This window comes from Tupaia chinensis, unplaced genomic scaffold, assembly GCF_000334495.1.
Source record: "Tupaia chinensis unplaced genomic scaffold, TupChi_1.0 Scaffold000159_1, whole genome shotgun sequence".
Classification (NCBI taxonomy): Eukaryota; Metazoa; Chordata; class Mammalia; order Scandentia; family Tupaiidae; genus Tupaia; species Tupaia belangeri.
Window position 1 is genome coordinate 4,938,024 of NW_006159630.1, and position 22,802 is coordinate 4,960,825.

Here is a 22,802-nt window from a genome sequence, read left to right on the forward strand (position 1 = left end):
CTCCCACCACTGGCACCACCTGAGCCAGCAGGTCAGCCTCAACTGCCAGTCCCCCTACGGTGCTCCAGCTTGCGAGTCCGCTCGGTCCTACTGCCTCAGGCCACTCGGTGTCACGGGACAGAGCATGCCCTGTGGAAAACCCAGGGGCACTGCCTCCCGGATCCCAGTGCACTGGAAGAGGGAGGGGCTGTGCTAGTTCCTCCTTATGCCACAAGATGCCAACTAGGCAAATTCCTTAAACAACATAAATAACCAAAACCCAGTCAAGAAAAATAGCAAGCAGAACTTGTTTGACATAACCATTAAATAAACTAAATTCCGAAATTAAAAAAAAATTCTCCTGCAGTAGTTGTAAGTAGTTAAGGTGCTAGATTCCTGTGTGGCTGACCACAGCTCAGGTCCTGAACCTGGTGGCTTATTTCTCTCTCTCTAGTGAGTGCATGTGCCCTACGGCAAATTAAAATAACAGTAATAGTAATAATAAATACAACTAAATTCTTTACAAAAAGAATCTCCCTGCACAAGGGAAGGCAGGCTACCGGCCCTGTGTGAAGGCCCCAGCAGCCACAGGCTGGGGCCACACCTCCTCTGCAACACTCTGACTGCGCAGTGGGACTTCCTCTTCTCAAAACTATCACTGTTCTTACGTTATTATTGGTATTTATTCAGAGAGAGAGAGAGAGAGAGAGAGAGAAGAAATAGGTACCCCACAGGGTCCTCACACCGTGACCTGCTCCAGCTGGTCTGGGTCCCAGGCAAGCACGGTGGCTTGGCAAAGCCCAGTGAACTTCTGTTCTGAGAGAGACCTGTTCTTTTAGGCTGACAGTATCAAGTGTCAACAAAACCCTGAAGACAAAGGCCAGAAAATCCCTGACTGCCCTCCACACCATCGGCTAGCAGGTCTCCGAAGGCTGCTTGTCCTGCAGGGGAAGACCATGGCAGAGAAGTACCTCGTGTGGGGCGCCCTTGAAAACACTGGCAGACTGGTAGATGGTCTCGGTCCAGAGCTTGAGGTCTTCGTTTTCCAGCTCCTCCGCAGTCCTGTACAGAGACTTGGGAACCAGACCGCCCTCGGGCACTTCACACTAGAAATGCAGACACAGACATGGAAGCCATGCAACACAGCCCTGAGAGCTTACCTGGAGTTAGCTGAAACTAGTGAAGCTGAACCGGAATCCGTACATATGGTACATTTCCTAACTGACCTTGACACAGTGCCTTCACACTGAAGTTCATAAATCCAAGAACTCCTTGTAATGCCAGCCCTGGGGCAAAACCACACAGAACACCAACGCAACAGTCTTGTGTGTGCCGAGCGCGGATGGGAAACGTCACGGCAGAGACGTGCTGGGGGAGTGCCAGGCCAACCGGTGGTCAGAACTCCCCGGGGGCCTGCGGGTAGCATGGTGGCTAAGCTGCCTGACTCTCACATGGCTTACTGCGGCTCAAGTCCTGGACCCAGTGGTTTGAAACTCATGCTGGGTGTGTGCGTGCCCAAAAATCCCAGGAGGAAAATGGAGAAGATGGAGGAAAAAGGATTGCGGGCGTGGCCATCTCGCTGGGGAGTGATTTCTCACTTCCCCTTCCTCTGCCTCTCTCCAGCAAGAGCACATGCCCTATGGCAAAAACCTAAAAAAACAAAACAAAACTGCAGCCACAGCAAAGCAGAAGGGAATGGCCCCCCTCCAACCACGAGCCTAAACTGAACACGAGCCAGCACAGAAGAGTCATGAGGTTTTACAAGGCCCAAGTTTGGACAGCTCAACTACCTGTGAACACTTTACGTTATAACACCTCAAGGCAGTGTGTGACAGACATGGGCGTCCTTTTGCCAGGAGTCAGGTGTCTCGTTCCAGCTCAATTCTGGTAGGCACGACCATAAGGAGCCACACGATGGGACCGTGCGCTCATGTAAGGAAAGTGCCCATGGGTTCTTATGAACCTGACCCCACGGTTCAGCCTCACGGGCACCTGGTAACATTAGGGTTCTATGATTTACCTGCTCTTTGCATTGTACAGGGATTAAGCCTACACATTCCTTAAAGCAGAGCTGATGAACTGAGATTCTTCTAGCTATTCAGAGGGACTACCCTCAAAGCCCAGTTCATTAGCTAAGTATGTGCGTCAGACCTCACGTGTACACTTCACAGAAGGGTGACAGTGGTGTGAAGAGTCACTTGGGAGCCCTTCTCTGAGAACGCTGATTCCCCGCTGGCTTCAGCTACCTCCCTGGCTGTGAGCAAGCCACCGGCCCTCTGCAGGCGTCCTTAACTCCTGCATTTGGCAACCGTGCGCCCTGGGCTGTGGGTGCCAAGCTTCTCAGACTCCTCCGCCACAGCTACAGATGTGCAGCCCTTTGCCTGATGATCGAGCAGCTCAATGTATTAAAAACTCCAAACTTGAATTTAAAAGAATTAGCTCTTTTAATTTTCCCACTTTAAAAATGCTAACATGAGGGACCAACAAATGGTGTAATGGTTATGTCTTTCACATGGCTGACTGTGGTTCAAGTCCTGGACCCAGTGGCTTGAACCTCACGCCAGGTGTGTGTGGATGCGCGTGCCCAAAGTCCTGAGAGAACGGAGAAGGGACTGCAACGTGGCTATCTCCCCGGGGATGGCCTCTTGCATTCTGTCTCTCCGGTGGGTGCACATGCCCTAAAGCAAAAATCTCTGGGCAGGGGGATGCTAACATGATTTATTTACCGTAAAGGGAGAAATGTAGAGAACTGATTCAGTTTTTTACTAGTAATTTTTATAAATGCACAGCTTCTCTAAAAGAGCTGATTCACACAAAGCTGTGTAAATCAAACAAACTGCAATTATACTGGAATCTAAAACAAACTCTCATTAATATTTAACAATGAAAAAAAATGTGCATTATCAACAGTGACCCAAATGGTTCTCTTCAGCTTAACCCTGGACCAGAGAGATGAAAAGCAAAACCAAAACCAAAACCAAAACCAAAAAAAACCAGAAATATACAATCCAGACCCAGAAATAGACAATCCAGACTGAGTTCTGAAAACCATCTGCACAACCAATGCCCATCTCGTCTGCCCTTAACAGCAGCCAGTGTGCTTGCCAAATGCATACCATGCACTCCCCACTCAGGAAATCTGGAATAATCTCTTTGTCGATGTAATCCAGCAGGCCTCCAGGCCCCTGGTAGTCATTTCCTGCATAAATGAGGAACTTCCTTCTGGTGTTGTCATCAATGAATGGACTAACCTGGAAGTGATGAGAAAGACCAGGTGTCATGTCTGCTTTGCTGTCTGATCGTCAAAGGCTAACATTATGATGTGATAGGAGTGGGGTGGGGTGAGGGGAGAGGAAAGAATTTGAGTCTGATATACTTTTCTGGAGAGTCTAGTATCATGACATGAGGACATGCAGAAAAAGCTTGCTTTTTGACTCTTTAGGCCATTTGAGAGATGTTTCATCTTTGCATGTTTATTTTGCTTTGTCCAACGAGTTAAGACTTAAGGTCACAGAGAAGTTATATGAATGTATGCTTATCTGCTTTTCAAATGGCCACCAGTTACTGCAAAACAGCTCTAAACCCACCAGTGTCCAGAGGACAGGAAACACCCTGGGCGCCCGCAGGATAAGCAGGCGGCCCAGCGTCTCCGGGTAATTGGCCTCCACCACCTCGATGATCCTCAGCAGGGCTTTGACACCAGGTCTCCAGAGGTGGCGCATGTTCAGCCCTTCTAGGTCCACCAGGCAGGTCCAGGAACTGCAGGATGTGCAAAGAAGGTTCTACTCAGTAGATGGCACAGTTAGCAAACCGTGTTCTACTTTTCTTTTTGGTATCAGACAACTGCCACTTACAGCCATTTCCAAATACATGTCAGCTTTTAAAAGTTACAATGCTATGGGGACCAGCAGTTAGTGTAATGGCTATGTCACTGAGCTCCAATGCAGCTGACTGTGGTTCAAGTCCCGGACCCGGTGGCTTAAACTCACACCGGGCACGTGTGCATGAGTGCCCAAGATCCCAAGAGGAGAATGGAGGAGAAGGGATTGCAGCGTGGCCATCCCCCCTGGGGGGTGATTTCTTGCTTTCTATTTCTCTGACTCTCTCTGTCTTTCTGGCAAGCGCATGCGCCCTATAGCAAAAACCTCTCTCGAAAAAAAAAAAAAGTTACAATGCTCTGAGCTACGTTTACACCTATCTGTATAAATACAGGATTCGTGCAGTAGGACCGATCCAGGAAACAGCAAAGCGAATGATGGTGAACTGAGCACAGACAAGACCTCTCTTGGACACACGCAGCGTTCTCGCATGCACGGCCACCTGCAGTCGCTTCCGCCCACCACTATCCACAGGGCACACACCTGGCATTCTGACAGGCACTGTGTTTGAACTGCAATCTGCTACTCTTCGACAAGCTCTTATCAAATCAAACACTGTGTCAGGAGCAGTGAACAAAACCCCTCATAACCCTGCCCCGTGGACCCACGTTCAGGTGAACTGTCTATGCCCTTCCCAATGCCAAGCGTCACTAGGTCAGTAGCAGCGTGGGCCAAATACACAGGGTATTTGCAAACAAGCCAGCCTGGGCTCCCGAGGCGCAGCCAGATGATCCAGACAGGCAACCGCTTAGACTGGCATGACAGCAGGCCCTAGCAGGCCATGGAGTACTGAATCCCAGCGCTGCTCTCACACCCGACCACTGGGCACGCTTGTTTTCTACTTTCCAGTCACCCTAGGACAGTGCACTACAAGATTCTGGTTCTGTCAATCAACTAGAAATATTTAGTCCGTATTCACAATAAATTATAAGGGGGCCAGCTATGACCTGGAAGTTAAGGCAGCTGGATCCCACATGGCTGACCGCATGGTTCAAGTCCTGGACCCAGTGGCCTGACAAACACAATAAGCATGTGTGCATACAGGCCCAAAATCCCAGAAGAAAGGAGAAAAGTGGAAAAGGGATTGTGGCACGGCCATTCCCCATGGGAGGGGCTCTCTCAGTCAGCCTCCCCGTGCTGACCACACTCCCTCCAGCAGGCAAGCACACGCACCTCTCGCACACCAAAAATAAGCAAGTGGACGGGAAAGACGGAACCCCGCGCCTACCTGATAGGCCGACCGAAGACCTTTGTATTTTCTTCACACCGCCTCAGCCCCTCTTCGTTTATGGAGAGAACCTGTGCACAGGAGGGCCATACTTCACCCTGACTGCCCCACCAGGGCGAAAGAGTGACATTAACACGGCAGGTGACAAGCAAGCACATAAACCAAAACGGTCACCTGTCCAGATTTTCTGACACATGCACACAAGCTAAGCAGAGAGCACACGCTGTCACTAGTAAAGGTGATAGTCATCCCAAGTGAAACCACTGCTCGGGGGTGAGCGATCTGCAGGGAGGACCTGACATGGGGACATGGGGCAGGCACATCTGGGCAGGAGACCAGCATCAGCAGCACGTGGCTTCCAACCCCAAAGGCCCACCTCAACAGACGCCACGCATGGCTCAGGAGCCCTTCCTGCATCAAGCCACCCTCCTTCCCTGACAGAGGCACCCACCCGTGTCTGCATGTGCCCGTGTACACATGTGGGCGTGTGGGCATGCACACACTAACGTGGGGCAGGGCAGGTGCTACCTGACCCATGAACGCCAACAGTGCATTTAGGACAGTGAGGCTGTAATGTGCCTTTTTAAGTTCTTGTTTTTCTCAACTCAAGGCCCATATTCTGCCCGGGGGGGTAGGCGGAGCAGAGCTGCCAACATGGGTGGACATGGTGGAGGAAGGGCTGGGGTCAGGACGGTAGCCCAGCGGCGCAGACAACAGTCCAGAGCACAGATGCTGAGAGCCTGCGACAGGGAAGTGCCAGCCGGAAGGACGGACGCCGTGAAGGGTCTGAACTGAGCACGTCTAAGGGAGGCTGGCGCCCATCCAACCTGGCAGTGCAGGTAGAGAGAAGCTCTGCTCTGCCCCTCAGTGGGCATCTCTCCAGACTTACTGCCTATCTCCCTGAGGCTTCCACTGTGAAAGACGTCCTGTAAGTTCTATGTCCTTGTGCGAAATATAAATACTCTCTACCTAGGAAAGCAATCCGTGCTCACTGTAGGAGGTCAGTGACATCCTAGGACAGCTGGCAGAGAAAATAAGAAGCCAAAGGAGCCAGCCCAGTGCCCCGCCGCAGGCACTTACGTATCTCAGCAGGGCCTCCTCGCCGAGGGCCCTCACCAGGCCTTTGGTGTCCATCTGCCCCAGCCGGAGCACGTACAAAGGCCGCCCGTCTGCAGGAGAGGGAGCAGAGGGTCAGCAGCACCATCCTCTGTGCAGCGAGGATGCCCTGCAGGAGCAGTGGGCTCTTCTGTGCTCTGGGGGAGCAGGTCTCTCCCACCGTGGAGCAGCGAATGGTTTCTGTTTCCCCAAGAAATCGAAGTGCACAGAAGAAAAGCCAGCCCAGAGAGTGGCTTAGCGGGGTCTGGAGCAGTGGTCCTCCATTGTGAATGGAGGGCCAGGGCAGCACCCTGATATGGGGGGTCCAACACTTGCCTTGTAGTTCCTATACCTGGTGAGCACCACCTCTTAGGGGAATCTATCCTACATAAGGCAAAATGCTTTTTGTGCCCCCACATCTTGTTCAAAAGCAAATTCACAAAAAATTTCTGCCAACATTTTATGACAATGTCTTACTACCAAACTTTTTAACCTTTAATGTTTGGCTCACAAAGTAGAGTGAGCATAAATATTATATGCTCACAGTGAAAGAAACCAAGGTACAATGAACCTGGAGAGATACAAAGGGTTAAGTCAGAAAAATGAAGATGGGGGCTCAGTTCTCAGCGACCTGGCAAGAGGCTGAAGAGGGAGTCAGCCCGAGGTCCTCGCGGCTTCCCCGTGGTGTCTCTGACCCACCCCGTCCGACTACGGACTTGGGGTGGGAGTCGGAGGCAGGTCCCCCTGCGCCGTGTGCCACACGGAGCACTTGGAACGGACTGTGCTTTGAATCTGTCACTGAAGCCCCCTTTCAGGGGTACCACTGCCACTGACCGACACTTAGCTTACTCCCCGGAGCAGCACGGAAGCGCTGTACCGTAGTGCTGTGGAAAGCCTGGCTGGGCGTTTCACAGCTCCTGAGGGGCTGGTGTCACGGAGAGTGCCACCCTGAGCACTGCGCTGGAGGATAGGCACTCACGGCCAGGGTGATGGGAGCCAGGAGGAAGGAGCCCCAGGTTGGGGCGGGGCGTCTGTGATGACACGGACTGTCTGCCCTCGTGGGAGAGAGCTTCGTAGCCTCAGAGTTGGAGGACAATGTGCTGGCCGGGCCCACTCGACTCTCTGGAAGGCCTCCAGGGAGCCTTGGAGGCCAGACGCCGGGAGGTTGCAAGCCCACCTTTGTCGTGATGGTGCCAGCCTCCTGCGTAGTAATCCTGCAGGACCTGAGGAGGGCTCCAGGTGTCCAGGAGGTAGTCGACCTGGTGCTGCTTCCGCCACGTCAGGGACTGGCACATGACCTCTCGGGCCTTGTCGATGTTGAAATCCCGAGCACGTAAGAACCGGAGAATATGTTCATCTTTGGGGATCTGTTAAGAGAAAAGATGTCTCTAAGCAATGGGAAAAGTTGCTAAGGGAAAACACCAGGTTGCTAAAGGAACACGACTCTGAAGCTCCCACTTATCAACAGTGAGCTGCGCTATTACGCTGTTTAACATGACCCGTTACCAGAAGACTCTTCGTGCTTTAGAAAGCCAGCAATATTAGCTTTAGTACTCTTCATGGTATTCCATTTCATTTCAGCAAAGTGAAGCACAATTCGAATTTCGTCAGCGTCAGCGCTCCGACCCGATGTGCTAACCTGGGTGTTAACTACGCTGCGTGTTCTCCTGTGTGTGTGTCACGCGTCAGGGTTAGACTCCCACCTGCTGGGCTCGGCAGCCTGTGTGTGGCTGCATCCAGGACCTTCTCTAGATGCCCCCTCTAAGAACGAGGCCGAGACCAGTCCTGAGTGGTGGCTGGGCCCAGGAGCTCCTCCCTCCATGACACATGGTACGAACGTGGGCAGCTGGCCCAAGGCATGATGGAGCACACGCTGCTCGTGAGCTGGGGAAACCAAAACCTTGGTTCTTTATGGGGCTAAAATTCACCAACAACTTCAAAATGAAAGCTTAAATTTTTCTTTTCTTTTTTAGGTTTTTTCCAGAAGGCACATGCACTCACTAGAGAGAGATGGAGAGAGGAGAGTGAGCAATCGCCTCCCGGGGGAATGGCCATGTCACAACCTCTTCTCCTCTCTTTTCTTCCTGGGATTGTGGGTACATGTGCACACGTGCCTGGCATGATTGCCAAACCTCCAGATCTGGGACTTGAACCAGGGTCAGTTATGTGAAAGTCTAGTACCTTAACCACCACACCACCTACTGGTCTAGGCTCAAATGTATCTAATCTCTGATTAATCGCTGAAATCCCGTCAAACCTGAAAATGAAAATGTATGACCATCCGGAACACAGTGCGCTCTGTGACGTGGCATTTAACTGGGCTTCAGCAGCTCCTTCCTGGTGAAGCCTGGAGAAACCACTGCTTATACACGGGAGGCACCTGGCCTGCCACGAGCTCTCAGATGCTGCATACAGAGCCAGAGACCCAGTGACTGGGCACAGACAGAAGCAGCCGCACACGGTGGTGGGAGGGTTTACTCTCGGGACCAGGAGTGGGGCTTCCCGTAGCTGTGCTCACTTTGCCCTTGTGGGTTTCCTGGAGCCACTGGCGCAGTCGGATGAGGCAGCTCTCCTGCAGTGGAGTCAGGTCGCCCAGGTACCTCTTGATGTAGTCTGCATCGAGTTTGTCTGCAATGGAAGTAACAGGGCCTCGTTACAGCCACAGACACCAGAGCATGAGGCTTGTGGGCCTGGAGTCCCATAGGAGACAGGAACCACAGAGATGGCCGACTTAACCAGTCACCCTGGGGAACCTGGTGACCATCTTTAGGACCAAATCTCTACCGGGGGAAGATTCCACAGGGAAGCTGAGTCAGAGTTACCACTAAGTTGCCTCTACTTGCCAAATCTCAATACAGTCACGATAGAACGCAGGGTGTAAAGGATAATTAATGACTACCTTGGTTTGTTTAATTGCCAGAGCGTGTGTGTTTACCAGAGGGACGGAGAGGGAGAGGGAGAAAGCACTACCCGATGGGGCCTGGCCACGCTGCAGTCTCTTTCCCATGTATCCATCTTGTTGGGATTCTGAACCCACACGCCTGTACCTGGCATGTTATTTCAAGCCATCAAGGCTGGGACTTACACAGTCTGCTGTGTGGAATCCAGCACCCCTTAAACACTGGGTTAGGGGGCAGCCCAAAGTTATATAGAGACCCTATGTGACATGAAAATAAAATCTATTTTAAATATAGATTTTTCAATACTGCATTGAAGAATATGACAAGTATTCCTCATAACAATCGAGTGGAAGAACAAAACAGCAAAATAAAACAAAGAAACAGATGAGATGAAAGACCCCACGTACCCCTAAACCACCTGCACCCACCCGAGCCTGTTGCCCCCGAAAGCTAACCAACAGCACAGCCTAGCTGCAGAGAATGTATGGAAGGGAGAATTCCAACGCTTTAACAGAGTTTCTGAGTGGCAGAGCTGTCTTGTTTCCATGTTTCCAGAACTCTCTGAGATGAGTGTTACTCTGTAATACCAGAGCAGCTGTGTGCAGGTGTGTGGTCTACACACGCAAAGCAACACCGCAGCTAAGCAGGCTCTGCAGCCAGCTCCCCGGGCTCAGCCCGAGCCCTGCCACTTACAGAGGTGACTCAAGGTGAGTTACTCAGCTCCCCTGTGCCTCCTTCCAGCCATTCATAGCAGGACATCGGTAAGAGCAACGAAGCAGGCAAGCACCTCCCACCTAAAAGGAACCTTACATTCTGAAACAGCGACTGCCAAGCGCACAGGACAGCACGTGGCACGTGGTGAGCACCAAGTGTGTGCCGACGACAAAAGGCTGGGCTGAAGGGTCAGCGTTATCTCAGGTGCACTAAAGGGACCTTTGGCTCATATAAATGAAAAATATTTTCTGGCCTCTATAAAAGAATAACCTGATCTAACTCTCTGGCCTATAAAAATAAGAACTGTGAGGAAAAAATCAACATCTTATAAGCTTGAGGACAAAAGCCGGCCACAGGGGTGGGCTGGTCGCTGTGTCGGACCTGCCACCCTAAGGACACGAGGAGAAGCAGGCAGTCCGAGGGGAGACTCCACAGATCCCCGGGCTCGCGTAAGGGTGAAGCGCCCTCCAGACCTACCGTCAGGGGTGCCCACCGCGGGCTCCGGCGCCCCACTGGGGTTACTCAGGGCCTCGCTGCTCAGCCCTTCCTTGAGGGTAGCATCAGGGACAGCAGCCGCCACGGACTCTGCCTGCTTCTTACAGGACGAAAACGTCTCTGAAGAGGGTGCCGTGGAAGGCGGGGTCCAGCGGGGCACGAAGGTAATGCCTTCCTCTTCTAGCTGGCGAAGGTAGTACTCGATGATTTCTTTTCCCTTTACAACGAAGACAATTTTAAGGTGAGTGTATTTCCAACATTCAGAGGAGTCACCCCCCGTGGGTCGGTTTGTTCTTTAAGATGGAGTTCGAGTGAATGTATGTGGTGCGGGTGGAGATGGATCCAGCCACCCCTCCAGTCCTCCAGCCCACTAGACCCTGGGCACCTGCACACGTCGGGTGTTTCAGTCTGACCAAACCAGGGGTTCAAACTTCGGTTGCCACATGGCTGGTACGTGGCTGCGGCTCCCTCTGAGCAGCACAGCACCTGTGCCGTGGAGCCAGCTCAACTCACGTGTCTTTAGAACACGAGTAAAATGGACTGGGGCAGCATAAGTAAGGAGAAAGCCAAGTGCCCTTTTTTTCTTTTTTCTTAATTATTTTACTCCCTCTTCTCTAAAGGTTTAGAAAACAATTTCTTAAGAGATGGAATTTCTACTGGATTAATTTAAAACACTGACTGACCATACTTGTACTCACTGGGTGCTTCAATGCAAACCCTTCCCATGCAGTACCCTGAAAATGAGACGAGCCTTCCAAAAGCACAACACAATCCTATACTGCTACGCTTCAAAACACAGATCCTTACAGCTGAAGAGCCACAGCACACAAGTGAGAAGGGAGTCCTCCATGAAGATGAGCCTCACAGTTCCAGCCCGAGGACCCCTGCAAGTCCACCTGATCAGAATCTCGCCAGTACATGGTACCTCCGCCAGCAGACCCCAGGTGGAGCCCCGCTGCGGCTGCCTCGGCCCTCCTCCCGCTCTACGCGATCCCAGGCAGGTGACACTGTGGCCAGCAGAAGGCATGGGGCTGGGGGCGGGGATCCCTGACTAGACCCTTCTCAGTCATCCAAAGAGACTGTCCACTCAGATTGCCTCAGAGGCTCCGGCCTGCCCTTTTCCATAAAACTGCAAGAGACACTCACTTTTTTAATGTTGCTGGTATATTGTTTCATTGCAATTTTTTCCACTGTACTTTCAAAACCAAAGAAAGATTTAATATCTAAACTCGCAGACTGTTCAAAACAGGTCCAATCTTCATTTTCAGGGTGAACCTGCAGATAGAGAGGGCATTCCCGTAACTGACAGTGAGAACATCACCTGTCTGCTCCTCAGCTACTGGGAGCCAGGATAAACACTTCTTTTCTTAAGAATGTTACTGTCACAAAAAACAGCAGACGTCAAGTACAGAGCAGCTCGAATGCATTAAAAGGTACAAATAATATTTCCAAGAGTCTAAAAATGACTACAAAAGGAGAGTTTCATTTCATTCATTCCTTCAACAACATAAAAATACGCAATAGGACAAACGGATCTGACTGTTTTAAACAGAACTGTGGCGTTCTCCTTTATGTGCACAGCAAAGACCTCTGCCTTGTGCCACTTAAGAGTCTGACAGAGGACAAAGGAAGACAGTCATGACGGAAGAGTTAAGAAAATGACATAGCTGTTGGGAGGTGAGTGCTACTGGGAAGAAAGTTGGAACAAGGTTGAAAGGACTGGGGTGGGGATGGGCAGAGGGCTGCAGAATTAAATAGGGTGCTGACGGCTGGCCTGTTTGAGAAGGGGAGATCTGAGCAAAGACTGCAGGAGGTGAGGGAGTGAGGGAAGACCTGCTTGGCAGAGCGAGCACCAGAGCCAGAGTCCCTGGGAGCCTGCTTCGTCGGACAGCAGCGAGGCAGTCAGGAGGGAGGTGCACGACAAAGGAGGAAAAGGACAGACGGTGGAAATGGGACAGGAGAGGGCGCAGGGCCTGTGTGCCACTTACAGACCCTGGGCTTTTTCTCTGAGCAAAACGTGAAGAAACTGCAGGGCTCTGAAGCCCAGAGAAGTGACATGATCCGAAGTACTTTAAACAGATCACTCTGGATTCGGTGTTGGAGGAGGATCAAGGCAGAAGCAGAGACGGAGGCGGCAGTTATTCTAATACTCTGGCAGCAGAGGTTCTTGAAACAGGTGGTGAGCAGTGAAAACGGTAGACAAGTGCTCGCAGCTCTAATCTTAAAGGCACACAATAACTTAGCCCTTCAGCGTGTATTTGGAAAGTATTAGAGTGGGACCAGAAAAGAAGTGGCATGTTAAATATTTAAAAACAAATCAAGGCTCCAGTTGGCTGCCTTAACTGCCACGACAGTGTAATCCATTCTGCAGTAAACCACACCTGCTACCCACTGACCTCACTGGTCGGAAATGAGCAACAGCGTCTACTGAAGAAGCCCCGAACACAAAGAGGTACGCTGTTTAAACTACGACAGACAGTCCTTGGAGGCTAGTCAGCAGGCTCCCGCCGCCTTCCAGCAGGTGGCCCTTACTCACAGAGTAGCAGCAGTGCTCGTTAATGATGACCCTATTGGAGAACGTCTCATTATGGGCCTCAATGTGCAAAGTGCGCTCCCGAGAATTCAGTGAGTTTTTCTGGACAAAATAAACATAATCGACTCCTGCAATCTTTAAAAAAAAGAGAGAGGAGAGAGAAAAAGGCTTATTAGTAACACCCAACTTCAGTAGAAGCTGAAGTGTAAATTCATTCTGTATCTCGGGAGGACCGCCTTCTAAGACATTCTTTCAAGTCACCTTCTTCAACAGTCTGGGTGCGTCTATATCCAGTTTGCAGCGCCTTTCAATGACATGAATAGCCCCATCTTCACTCTTGAATTCATTCACCGTGTCACTGTCCACGAACATCGGAATCAAAGGACATGTAGGGAACCTCCTTTCATAGGCCTGTTATAAAAAAAGAGGAAGTGAGCCAGTATGTCACCTGATTATCTGGAACAAAAGCTTCTCTACACATGTCAAAATGCTGTATCTCAACTATCTCTGTCTGTACATCTAAAGCTTTCATTAAATAATAAATAAATAAAAAGGACAGTCAATGTTCACGGCTCTGAAGACTCAACCTAGTAAAGATGTCAAGTATTCCCAGATGGGTATATAGGTTTAACGTTTTTAACATAATTCCTACCAAAACCCTAGCAAGATTTTTTTGTAGCTATAAACAAGATTATTTTAAAATTCACATGGAAAGGCAAAGAAATTTGAGAAAGAAAAACTGGGAGGAATCACTCAACCCTGTACTAAAACTTACCATATAGCGATGTAATCAAACACCATGTGGTATTGGGAGAGGGCAGAAACACAGGTCAATGAGACGGAATCCAGAATCCAGAATCCAGAACTGACCCAAACACGCACAGCTGATTTTTCTTTTCTTTCTTTCTTTTTTTTTTTTTTTTTAAGAACCCCCACCCCAGGGGGATGGCCATGCCACAATTCCTTCTCCATTCTCCTCTTGGGACTTTGGGAATGCACACACATGCACCTGACGTGAGTTTCAAGCCACTGGATCTGGGACTCAAACCACAGTCAACCATGTGCAAGTCCAGCAATGTAACTATTATGCCACCTGTTAGTCCTATGCCCAACTGATTCCTGACTGAGAGGCCAAAGCAACTTAATGGAGGGAGGACCACCTCTCAGCAAAAGCTCCTGGAACAACCGCCCAGCTATAGAAAAACAATGAACCTTTACCTAAATCCCATACCCTGTAGAAAAAGGAACTCAAAATGAGTATGACCAGGGAAACAGCAGTTAGCGTAATGGCTATGTCGCTGGACTCCCACATAATCGACTGTGGTTCGCGTCCCGGACCCGGTGGCTTAAAACTCACGCCGGGCGCGTGTGCGTGCATGCCCAAGAACCCGAGAGGAGAATGGAGGAGAAGGGATTGCAGCGTGGCCATCCCCTCTGGGGGGTGATTTCTCGCTTTCTGTCTCTATGTCTCTGTCTGTCTGGCGAGTGCACGCGCCCTATAGCGAAAATCTCTCAAAAAAAAAAATAGAGTATGACCTTAAGTGTGAAACATAAAACTATAAACCTTTTAGAAAAAAAAACTAGAAGAACATTTTTGGAATCTAGGATTATTAGGTGAAGTTCTTAGACCTGCCATCGAAACCATAACCCATAAAAAGAAAAATAAAATGGACTTCATCCAAATTAAAAACCTTTGTTCTGCTAAAGAACTAAAAATTTTAATCCTTTTCAGTTTCTAACTCTCAAAACATGTTATGAGCTTTTACAACAATTTTTAAAAACCTCAATAGTCAAATTTAAAAATCCAATTAGAAGATGGGAAAAGAGAGGAACAGACATTTCACTGAGAGGATATACAGATGGCAAACAGGCACATGAAAAGACTCTCACTAGAGAACTAAGTGACCAGGGAGCTGCAAACAGAATCACAGCAGCGGGCCAGGCACGGAGGTGGCACAGGCCACAGGCTACTAGTCTGTAGGGCTGGACGCTTCCTGGCTAACAGTGACCGAGGCCCATGGCTCGGGCAGGACAGAAGTGAAAGATGCTCAGGAGTGTGCCCAAAATCCAGAGGCGCTGGAAGGCCGTGTGGGGGCTGCAGTCTAAAGGGACCCCATCAGGGGTGCCTGCCTCTCTCATGGCTTTCTTGAACTCTCCCCCTGATGCCCCTCCCAAAAAAGGGAGAAGTAACTCAAAAACTTCAAATCACAAAGGGATATCACTATGCAACTATCAGAATGGTTAACATAAAAAATAGTGATGATGTCTGGGGGACCAGGAGTTAGAGCAACAGCTATGTAGCTGGACTCCCATGTAGTCGACCACGGTTCGAGTCCTGGACCCGGTGGCTTAAACTCATGCTGGGCGTGTGTGCGTGTGTGCCCAAGATCCTGGGAGGAGAATGGAGGAGAAGGGATTGCAACGTGGCCATCCGCCCTGGGGATGATTTCTCACTTTCTGTCTCTCTGTCTCTCTCTGTCTAGCGAACGCACACACCCTACAGCAAAAACCTCTCTAAAAAAAAAAATAGTGACAATGTCAAATATTGGTAAGGATTTGGAGAAACTCACCCATCACTGACAGGATGTAAAATGGGACAAACGCTCTGGAAAATGGCTGGGTAGTTCCGAAAAGCCTAGGCTTGCAACTACCACACAACGCAGCAACTGTACTCCTGGGCGTCTGTCTCAGAGAAAAGGAAACCTACGTTCCCAATAAGATCGATTCACAGCTTTCATAGCGGCCACACTCATACAAGCCCAAACCTGGGAGCGACCTTCAAGGAGTGGTAACTAAGCAAACTGTGGTAGATCACGCCACCATGCACTATGCAGCAACGCCAGGACTGCATGGCCGACATATCTGACAAGCCAGACAGCCCTCTGACCGTCAGACTGTGCGAAAGCCCAGGTAGTTCCATCCTGTAGAAGCCCATTTATGTAACACTCTGGAAACGACCGAATGCTAGAAACTCAGAACAGACCAGGCCAGGGAAGCAGTGGGGCAGGAGGGAAGTAGGCGTGGCTGCCAGAGGGATACCTGGACAGGTGCCGCGCCTCCGTCAGCATGCACACCAACTCCGACGCTGGGCTACGGCTCTGCAGTGCTGCCCTGGAGGAGATGGAGAAAGCTCCTGGAGCTCTCCCCTACTCCCTGTGCATAGGGGGTGCATCACAACTGTCTTTTGAATCTATTATTATCTCAAAATTTTAAAAATTCAAAAAAAAAAAAAAAAAAAAAAAGGCCTGAGTGGTAATTTATTAAAACTTTTTTAAAAATGCACTTCAGGGCCAGCGAGGTGGTGTGGTGGTGAAGGCAGCTGGATCCTACACGGCCAAACTGCATAGTTTGCGTCCCAGGCCCAGAAGCTTGGAAAACACATCTGGCACATGTGTATACATGCCTGAAATCCTGAGAGGAGAGTAGAAGAGGAGGGACTGTGGTGTGCTCATCTCCTGTGACGCATGGTTTCTCATTTTTTTCTCTTTCTCCCTCTCTGTCTCTCCAGCAAGTGCATGCATCCTATAGCAAATAAAATAAATGAATAAACTGAGCCAGCAGGTGGCATCAAAGTTAAGGTGCTGGATCCCACATGGCCACTTTATGGTTTGAGTCCTGGACTGAAGTGGCTTGAGAATCATGTTGGGCGCACGTGTGTGTATGCCCAAAATCCCAAAAGGAGAATGGAGAAGAGATTGTGGTGTGCTCATTTTTTCTCTTTCACCACTCTCTCTCCAGAGAGCACATGTGCCCTATAGCGAATTAGAAAATAAACTGAGAAAAAGAAAATGCACTCGAGCACTGGGTTCCTTACTCTGTGACACCCATAAAGACCGCCGAACTGAAGACACTGCTGACTCACACTGGCTCCTAAGCCATCTGCGACAGGTGCACGTGCAGAGAACACAGGAGGGAGGGGACAGACTCTGCCACAGCCCAGCACTGCTAACGCGCTGCTGCTCAGAGGTCGAGGCCACACAGGAGGCTAGGGTTCAGTGCAGGGCCCAGCTGAAACGGCTGGTGCAGCTGAGTGCACCTGTGGTCCTAGCTGGCCAGGGGGCTGGGGCAGGAGGATCCTGACATGGCGAGACTCCGTCAAGAATCCATCAATCAATCTCCCTCTCTGAAGGAAATAAGTCGAGGCTGCAAGAAGGGGCCCGACGCGGGGCACAGGGGCCTCTGTGGACTGCATCCCCCACCTCCCACCATGAAGCATGGTCCTGCAGGGTGATCCTCGGGCTGGACTACAGCTCCCCTGAAACCGGGTGGGGCAGTACTGCGACCTCCCCTCCAATCACAATGAGAAACAGATTTAAGGAAGAAAAGCGTGGGTTAGACAGAGCATCCCTCTAACAAAGTACAAGTAGCTTCAGAGCACCAGCATACCAGAAAACGCAGCCTGCCCATCTGAGGTTTAAGTAATACCAAGACCACCGGAGCGGCCACGCAGATTCCAGAAAGTGCCAGCGGCTCACTGAAATCCCCCCACCTGAGTCTCCCTAAACGCGGACTCAGCCCCCTCGGTGTTCGGGTTAAGTATCTCACTGTGTCTGTGACATGGCACAGTTAGGTCGCCGAGCTACACGTGCCCCCCTCCCCCCCACGCTAGAGGGGTGGGGAGGAAAGGAGTGCCATCCAAATTAGCACATGCTTAAAGCTGAGGCAGGACCAAATTCGCACGCTTGGAGGGACAGCCTGGAGGGACAGCCAGGGAACGGCTTCCCAAGTAGCAGGGGCCTCGAGGTGTGCCAGGGTCTGCTTAGCTGCACTTCTAGGAAAGAGGACTGGGGAATACAACCACAAAGAAGCCCCGGGTGGAGCAGGGGAGGTACTTGTGGGAGGTGCAGCCAGATGTCACCTCACCGCAGAGGCCCGAGGAGGCACCTTCATCCAGCAGGTCCCAGAGCCCTGAGCGTCACGTCACCAGTGTGACAGGCTGCCCGGTGAGGACAAGGGACCCTGCTCTTCCTTGCCATAAGGGGAGAGGAAAGGAAGAGAGGACTAACATGATTAGTCACCTTTTCAGAAAACAGGAGTCACGTGCAGGATGGCCTGGAAGCAAGGTAAAATCCACATGCAGTAAGCAATTATAGTTGCCTTATCAATGGCCATGCCTTGGGGAGTTCAAAACATACACTTCATATCTGACTACTCCCCTCGAGTACTGAGGTACACCCTGAATCCCACTATGTTAGAATCTTGCTAAACCACATAGCTTTTGTCTCTTAATGCACTTTATCATAAACAACATTCCAAGTCTGCTCACCTGGGACCAGCAGATGGTGTAGCCGTTACGTCACTGGACTCCCGCATAGCTAACTGTGGTTCGAGTCCTGGACCCAGCGGTTTGAGACTCATGCTGGGTGCTTGTTTGTGTGTGTGCGTGCCCAAGATCCAGAGAGGAGAATAGAGAAGGGAGTGCAGCATGGGCATCATCCCCCAGGGGTGATTTGTCACTTTCCCTCTCACCCTGTCTGTCTCACTGGAGGGCACATGCACCATAAGGCAAAAACCTCTTTTAAAAAAAAGTTTGCTCACGTTCCACCACAGCTATGTCTTGTGAGGCCCTACGAACCTGTTAGTATTAAGCACTGGACACATTTGTTCTACACCGAAAGCGGAAGCCATCTAAGCTGACTTGCACACCATACACTAAAAACAAACAGCTCTGACATTCCAGCACTAGGATGTACCAGGAAATCGGGAACACGGGGGCGTCAGGCAAAACTGTGCTTTTTAGGGTACGTCAAGTAAGCACTCACCAAGAAACAGCCTCGGCGAGTGTCTCTCCTATTTAAGTACCTGAACCAGACCACTTCCAACACCCACAGCATCCCTGAGATTCTTGAAATAGAGTGGTCAACATAAGGCCTTCCCCACACAGCCCAGCCCTGAATCTAAACCACACTGAAAACTTTCCGTTCTCCGGGAAAGTAGCCATCCATGTAGACTCAGCTGCAGAGATGCACGCTCACTTTGGCTCGGTGTACCCAACCAGATGGCATCTGGGGTACGAGCGGAGGGGCAGCTTGCTGGGAAGGCCACTTCCCTCCCCGAGTGCGGTCAGTCAGTAAGCACGCCCCCCCACCTTCTCAGCCCCAATTCCATCCCAGAGCAGAGACCAAGTTCCACTTCCCTCTTTATCCCGCAGAGAGCAAGGACTACAATGCTGAAAACAAAGCTATTGCTCAGTAAACATCTTTTGAATTATAAAATAAAAGCTTATTAAGTAAACAAATAAATCCAACCTTTTGTTTCTGTGCTCACTTACCTCAGCTTGTCTTTTAGATATGGAAGGCCACTTAATTCTGCATTTTTAAAAATAATTAATGCTGTTTATTTCTAAGCACAAATATGTGTAACCTAAGCCCAGAGAGGAGGCAAATCATGCCTTTCTTCTAATTCTGCATACTCTTAACATATACAGCTCTAACTTGGGCCTAAGGCACATGGGCAACTGTGTGTTCAAGTCCCAGACCCAGCGGCTTAAGACACACTAGATGTGTGCACGTGTGTGTGGCCAAAACCCTGATAGGAGAATGGAGGAAAAGGGATTGCAGTGTGGTCATCCCCAAGGGCAGGGGGTGCTTTCTCGCTTTCTCTCTCTCCAGTGAGGGCATGCACCCTGCAGCAAGTTTAAAACAAACAGGGACGAGCAGGTGGCATAGTGGTTGTGATGCTGGCCTCCCACATGGCCGACTGCAGTCTGAGCCCCAGACCTGGCAGCTTGCTTTCTCGCTTTCCCTTTCTCTTTCTCTCTGGTCAAATTAAAAAATAAATATAAAAAAAAATAAAACAAAAACGCTCTAACTTTCTAGAGGGTTATGGAAAAGGATGACTGAGCGGCTGGGATGCTGCAGGCTCTGGCCTCTCAGACACAACCTGTAAGCCACCTCTTGTAGTTACTGCCTGCCATCGTTCGAGTGCCCAGCACCCACCTGCAAAGCATATTAGCAGTCCCTGAAAAACAGCAGCGTTCTGATGTGATTGCAAACATTAACATATGTCCTATCGTTCTCCACTGGAAGGGTCTAGAAGCAGCGACACTTCAGCAATGAGCTAACCTGGCACCCAGATCTTGGTTTCTAAATACCCGTTGGCACTAAGAGGAAACCAGTGCCTTTTAGAGAAACCACTGATTACACGTCTGAGGCCAGGAAAGGTCAAGGTGAGTCGGAAACATTTCTTACCAGAAAATGAGGGCATCTAATATTAGCTCCTGGCCGGCGGGGACATGTCCGAGGGACATAGGAACCAGTCTGAAGGGATTCCACTTACCAATTACGGGATGATCTGATCGCCAGGAAGAAAAAGATGGCAAAGCCATCTAGACAGAACTGGGAACCATCCTGCATTCCCCAGTGCGCAGTGACAACTCAGGCAAGGGTCAAGATGAACGCTATTGAAAGGTGGTCAGAGAGGCAGTAACACTCTCAGATCACCACCTGTGGAAGGGGCAGTGATGCCTCTGTGCTGGAAAGATCCATAGGCACCACCCCTGACCAACCAACTGAACTCGGGACCCGTGAGTAAACAGTGATGCAGTGGAGCATGCACGACCTCTGTCAGCCTCATGGAAACCGTTAACCTGAAGCAAAGCAGGAGAAAATCATCAGACAAATCCAAGTTCTGGAACTTTCTACAAAACTACCAGCTTGGACTCTCACAAAGGAAAAACGGTGTCAGTGTCTTGAAAGGTAAATGGCGAAAGCAGGGAAGCGCCCAGAATAAGGGCAGGACGACAAACGTGAGGCTGGGCGAAGTAGCTGCGCAGCCTGGGGGCAGTGAGGAAATGTGGCCACGTGTTACCCTGGCGTAGGTCACGCGCTCTGCGTGCAAGTCCTTGGCTGATGGCGATCTGTCATACAGCCGCTGTGTACTCCCAGGCGAGTCACGCTGCAGTATTTAGTGACAAAGTGCCAAGAGACATGCAATCTACTTCAAAATGTTTCTATCAAAAACACGCACACCTGTGAAACAGATAGAGTATGCTCATTGATTTATCTAGGTGAAATGTATGCGGGTGTTTTCTATAAAATTCTTCCCTCAAAATAAAAAGTTGGGGAAAACATTAATAAAAAAAAAAAGGTAGGGACCAGTAGTTGGCATAATGGCTACGTCGCTGGACTCCCATGTAGTCAACTGGGGTTGAGTCCCAGAGGCTTAAACTCACGCCAGGCACAGGTATGTGTGTGCCCAAGATCCTGAGAGGAGAAGGGATTGCAGCGTGGTCATCCCCCTTGGGGGTGATTTCTTGCTTTCCGTCTCTCTGTCTCTCTCTTTCTGGCGAGCGCACATGCCCTATAGCAAAAAAATAAAAACCAATAAACCTCTCCAATAGGAAAAAGGTACCGTTAGAGAAAAAAGATCCAAAAAAGAAGAAAAAGTGCTTTTATTACTCGAAGTCAGAGCCTCCACAGATTGATACAGCTCAAGAAACCAACCTAGGGAACCAGTAGTTAGTGTAATGGCTATGTCGCTGGACTCCCACGTAGTCGACTGCAGTTCGCGTCCCGGACCCAGTGGCTTAAAACTCATGCCGGGCGCGCGTGCGTGCGTGCCCAAGATCCCGAGAGGAGAATGGAGGAGAAGGGATTGCGGCGTGACCATCCCCCCTGGGGGGTGATTTCTTGCTTTCTGTTTCTATGTCTCTGTCTGTCTGGTGAGCGCATGCGCCCTATAGTGAAAAACCTCTCAAAAAAAAAAAAAAGAAAAAGAAACCAACCTGTATTTTTATCGCCTCTTACATGTGACTGATTAAACATGACATTGCCACACTTCATACATGAAAACGTATGTACGTGTAAGGGCTGCCCAGAGCTGCAGCCCAAGGTGGCAGGCAGCAGGCCAGGTGTGCGGCGCAGCGGGGACTGGTCCCCTCCCACAGACTCCCTCCCCAGTTCCAGCTCCCTAAGCAGGCCAGAGAGCCCAGGCTTTTCAAGAGAAGCAACAACCTGGATTTTACACGAAGCTTCCCTGGTTTTCAAACTTGGCCAGTGCACCCCTCAGCAAGTCTTCCCCCTCAACTCTGCACGGGGGCATGGGGAAGAACCCCCTTCTTGCGCTCCCCCAGGCTCGGGTGCTGGCCAGAAGGGCAGCACTGTTTCCAAGTCTCCTATTTTTTTCACAAACCATCTGCAATATCATCTAGCTGTTTCCTAATGACGACACTAGTCAAATATAAAAATCAAGAAAGGCTGAACAAAAAGAACCCTTCCAGAAGTAATTTCTTCAGAGAAAAAGAAATGTTTCTCGCTGTCTCCTTTTTATAGGAAAAATGACTTCTGTAAGAGAAGGAACTACTATAATCACTTGCTTCCTCTTTTTGTTTAACACAGCAATTGTTTCACAATAAAAACAAAACCCAGCCTCCAGGAAAATGCTGCCCGCTCTGGGTAACTTCACTTCCTCCGACCTCTGACGCCCACTCTTCTTCTTTCAAAAGGAATTTCTGCGCCTGGAGTTTGGAAGCCTGGCAAGGGTACTTTGAGTTTCTAACCAACCTTTGAATGTGATTTTGACATATTAAAAGCTAGTACTGTGCTAAAGAGAACCATATTTTAGTGAAGGCGTATCAACTTGAGAATTAACGAGCGGAATGCTGTGCTCTGCCAGGAAAAGCCAATTAGAATAATTCCAGAATAAGAACCTATGCTTCAAACCCAGCTTGGCCAACCACCCGAGCCAGGTCTTCCATATGATGACTGGGGTGTTCTATGACACTGGATGTGGCCATCAAACTCAGCTATAGACAGATCTGGTTTTACCCTGGCAAGAATCCATGAGAAAAAACTATGGCTTAAGTCGGTCTTAGAAGCTGCCGATGCTCAAAGAAACAAATACCCAACATATCAAGAAAATATGGCAGGGACCAGCAGTTAGCATAATTGCTATGTCACTGGACTCCCATGTAGTCGACCACGGTTCACGTCCCGGACCTGGTGGCTTAAAACTCACGCCAGGCGTGTGTGCGTGCGTGC

The 22,802-nt window shown here is 50.0% G+C and overlaps 1 protein-coding gene across 3 annotated transcripts in view; it reads right to left on the reverse strand.

Annotated features, from left to right (window-relative positions):
- The window catches only part of SEC14L1 (SEC14 like lipid binding 1), a 59,318-nt gene that overhangs the window by 6,467 nt on the left and 30,049 nt on the right, over positions 1-22,802 (reverse strand). For 2 of the 3 annotated variants that reach the window (XM_006145723.3, XM_006145722.3), the window contains exons 3-13: positions 13,084-13,233; positions 12,826-12,957; positions 11,436-11,564; positions 10,272-10,506; positions 8,699-8,808; positions 7,358-7,547; positions 6,166-6,254; positions 5,086-5,156; positions 3,567-3,738; positions 3,096-3,230; positions 951-1,085 (exon numbers count right to left, since the gene is read on the reverse strand). In XM_006145723.3, coding sequence (XP_006145785.1) covers positions 951-1,085; positions 3,096-3,230; positions 3,567-3,738; positions 5,086-5,156; positions 6,166-6,254; positions 7,358-7,547; positions 8,699-8,808; positions 10,272-10,506; positions 11,436-11,564; positions 12,826-12,957; positions 13,084-13,233 — 1,548 coding nt within the window. The remainder of the gene's footprint in view (positions 1-950; positions 1,086-3,095; positions 3,231-3,566; positions 3,739-5,085; positions 5,157-6,165; positions 6,255-7,357; positions 7,548-8,698; positions 8,809-10,271; positions 10,507-11,435; positions 11,565-12,825; positions 12,958-13,083; positions 13,234-22,802) is intronic. The other variant, XM_006145725.3, reaches the window with a different exon arrangement.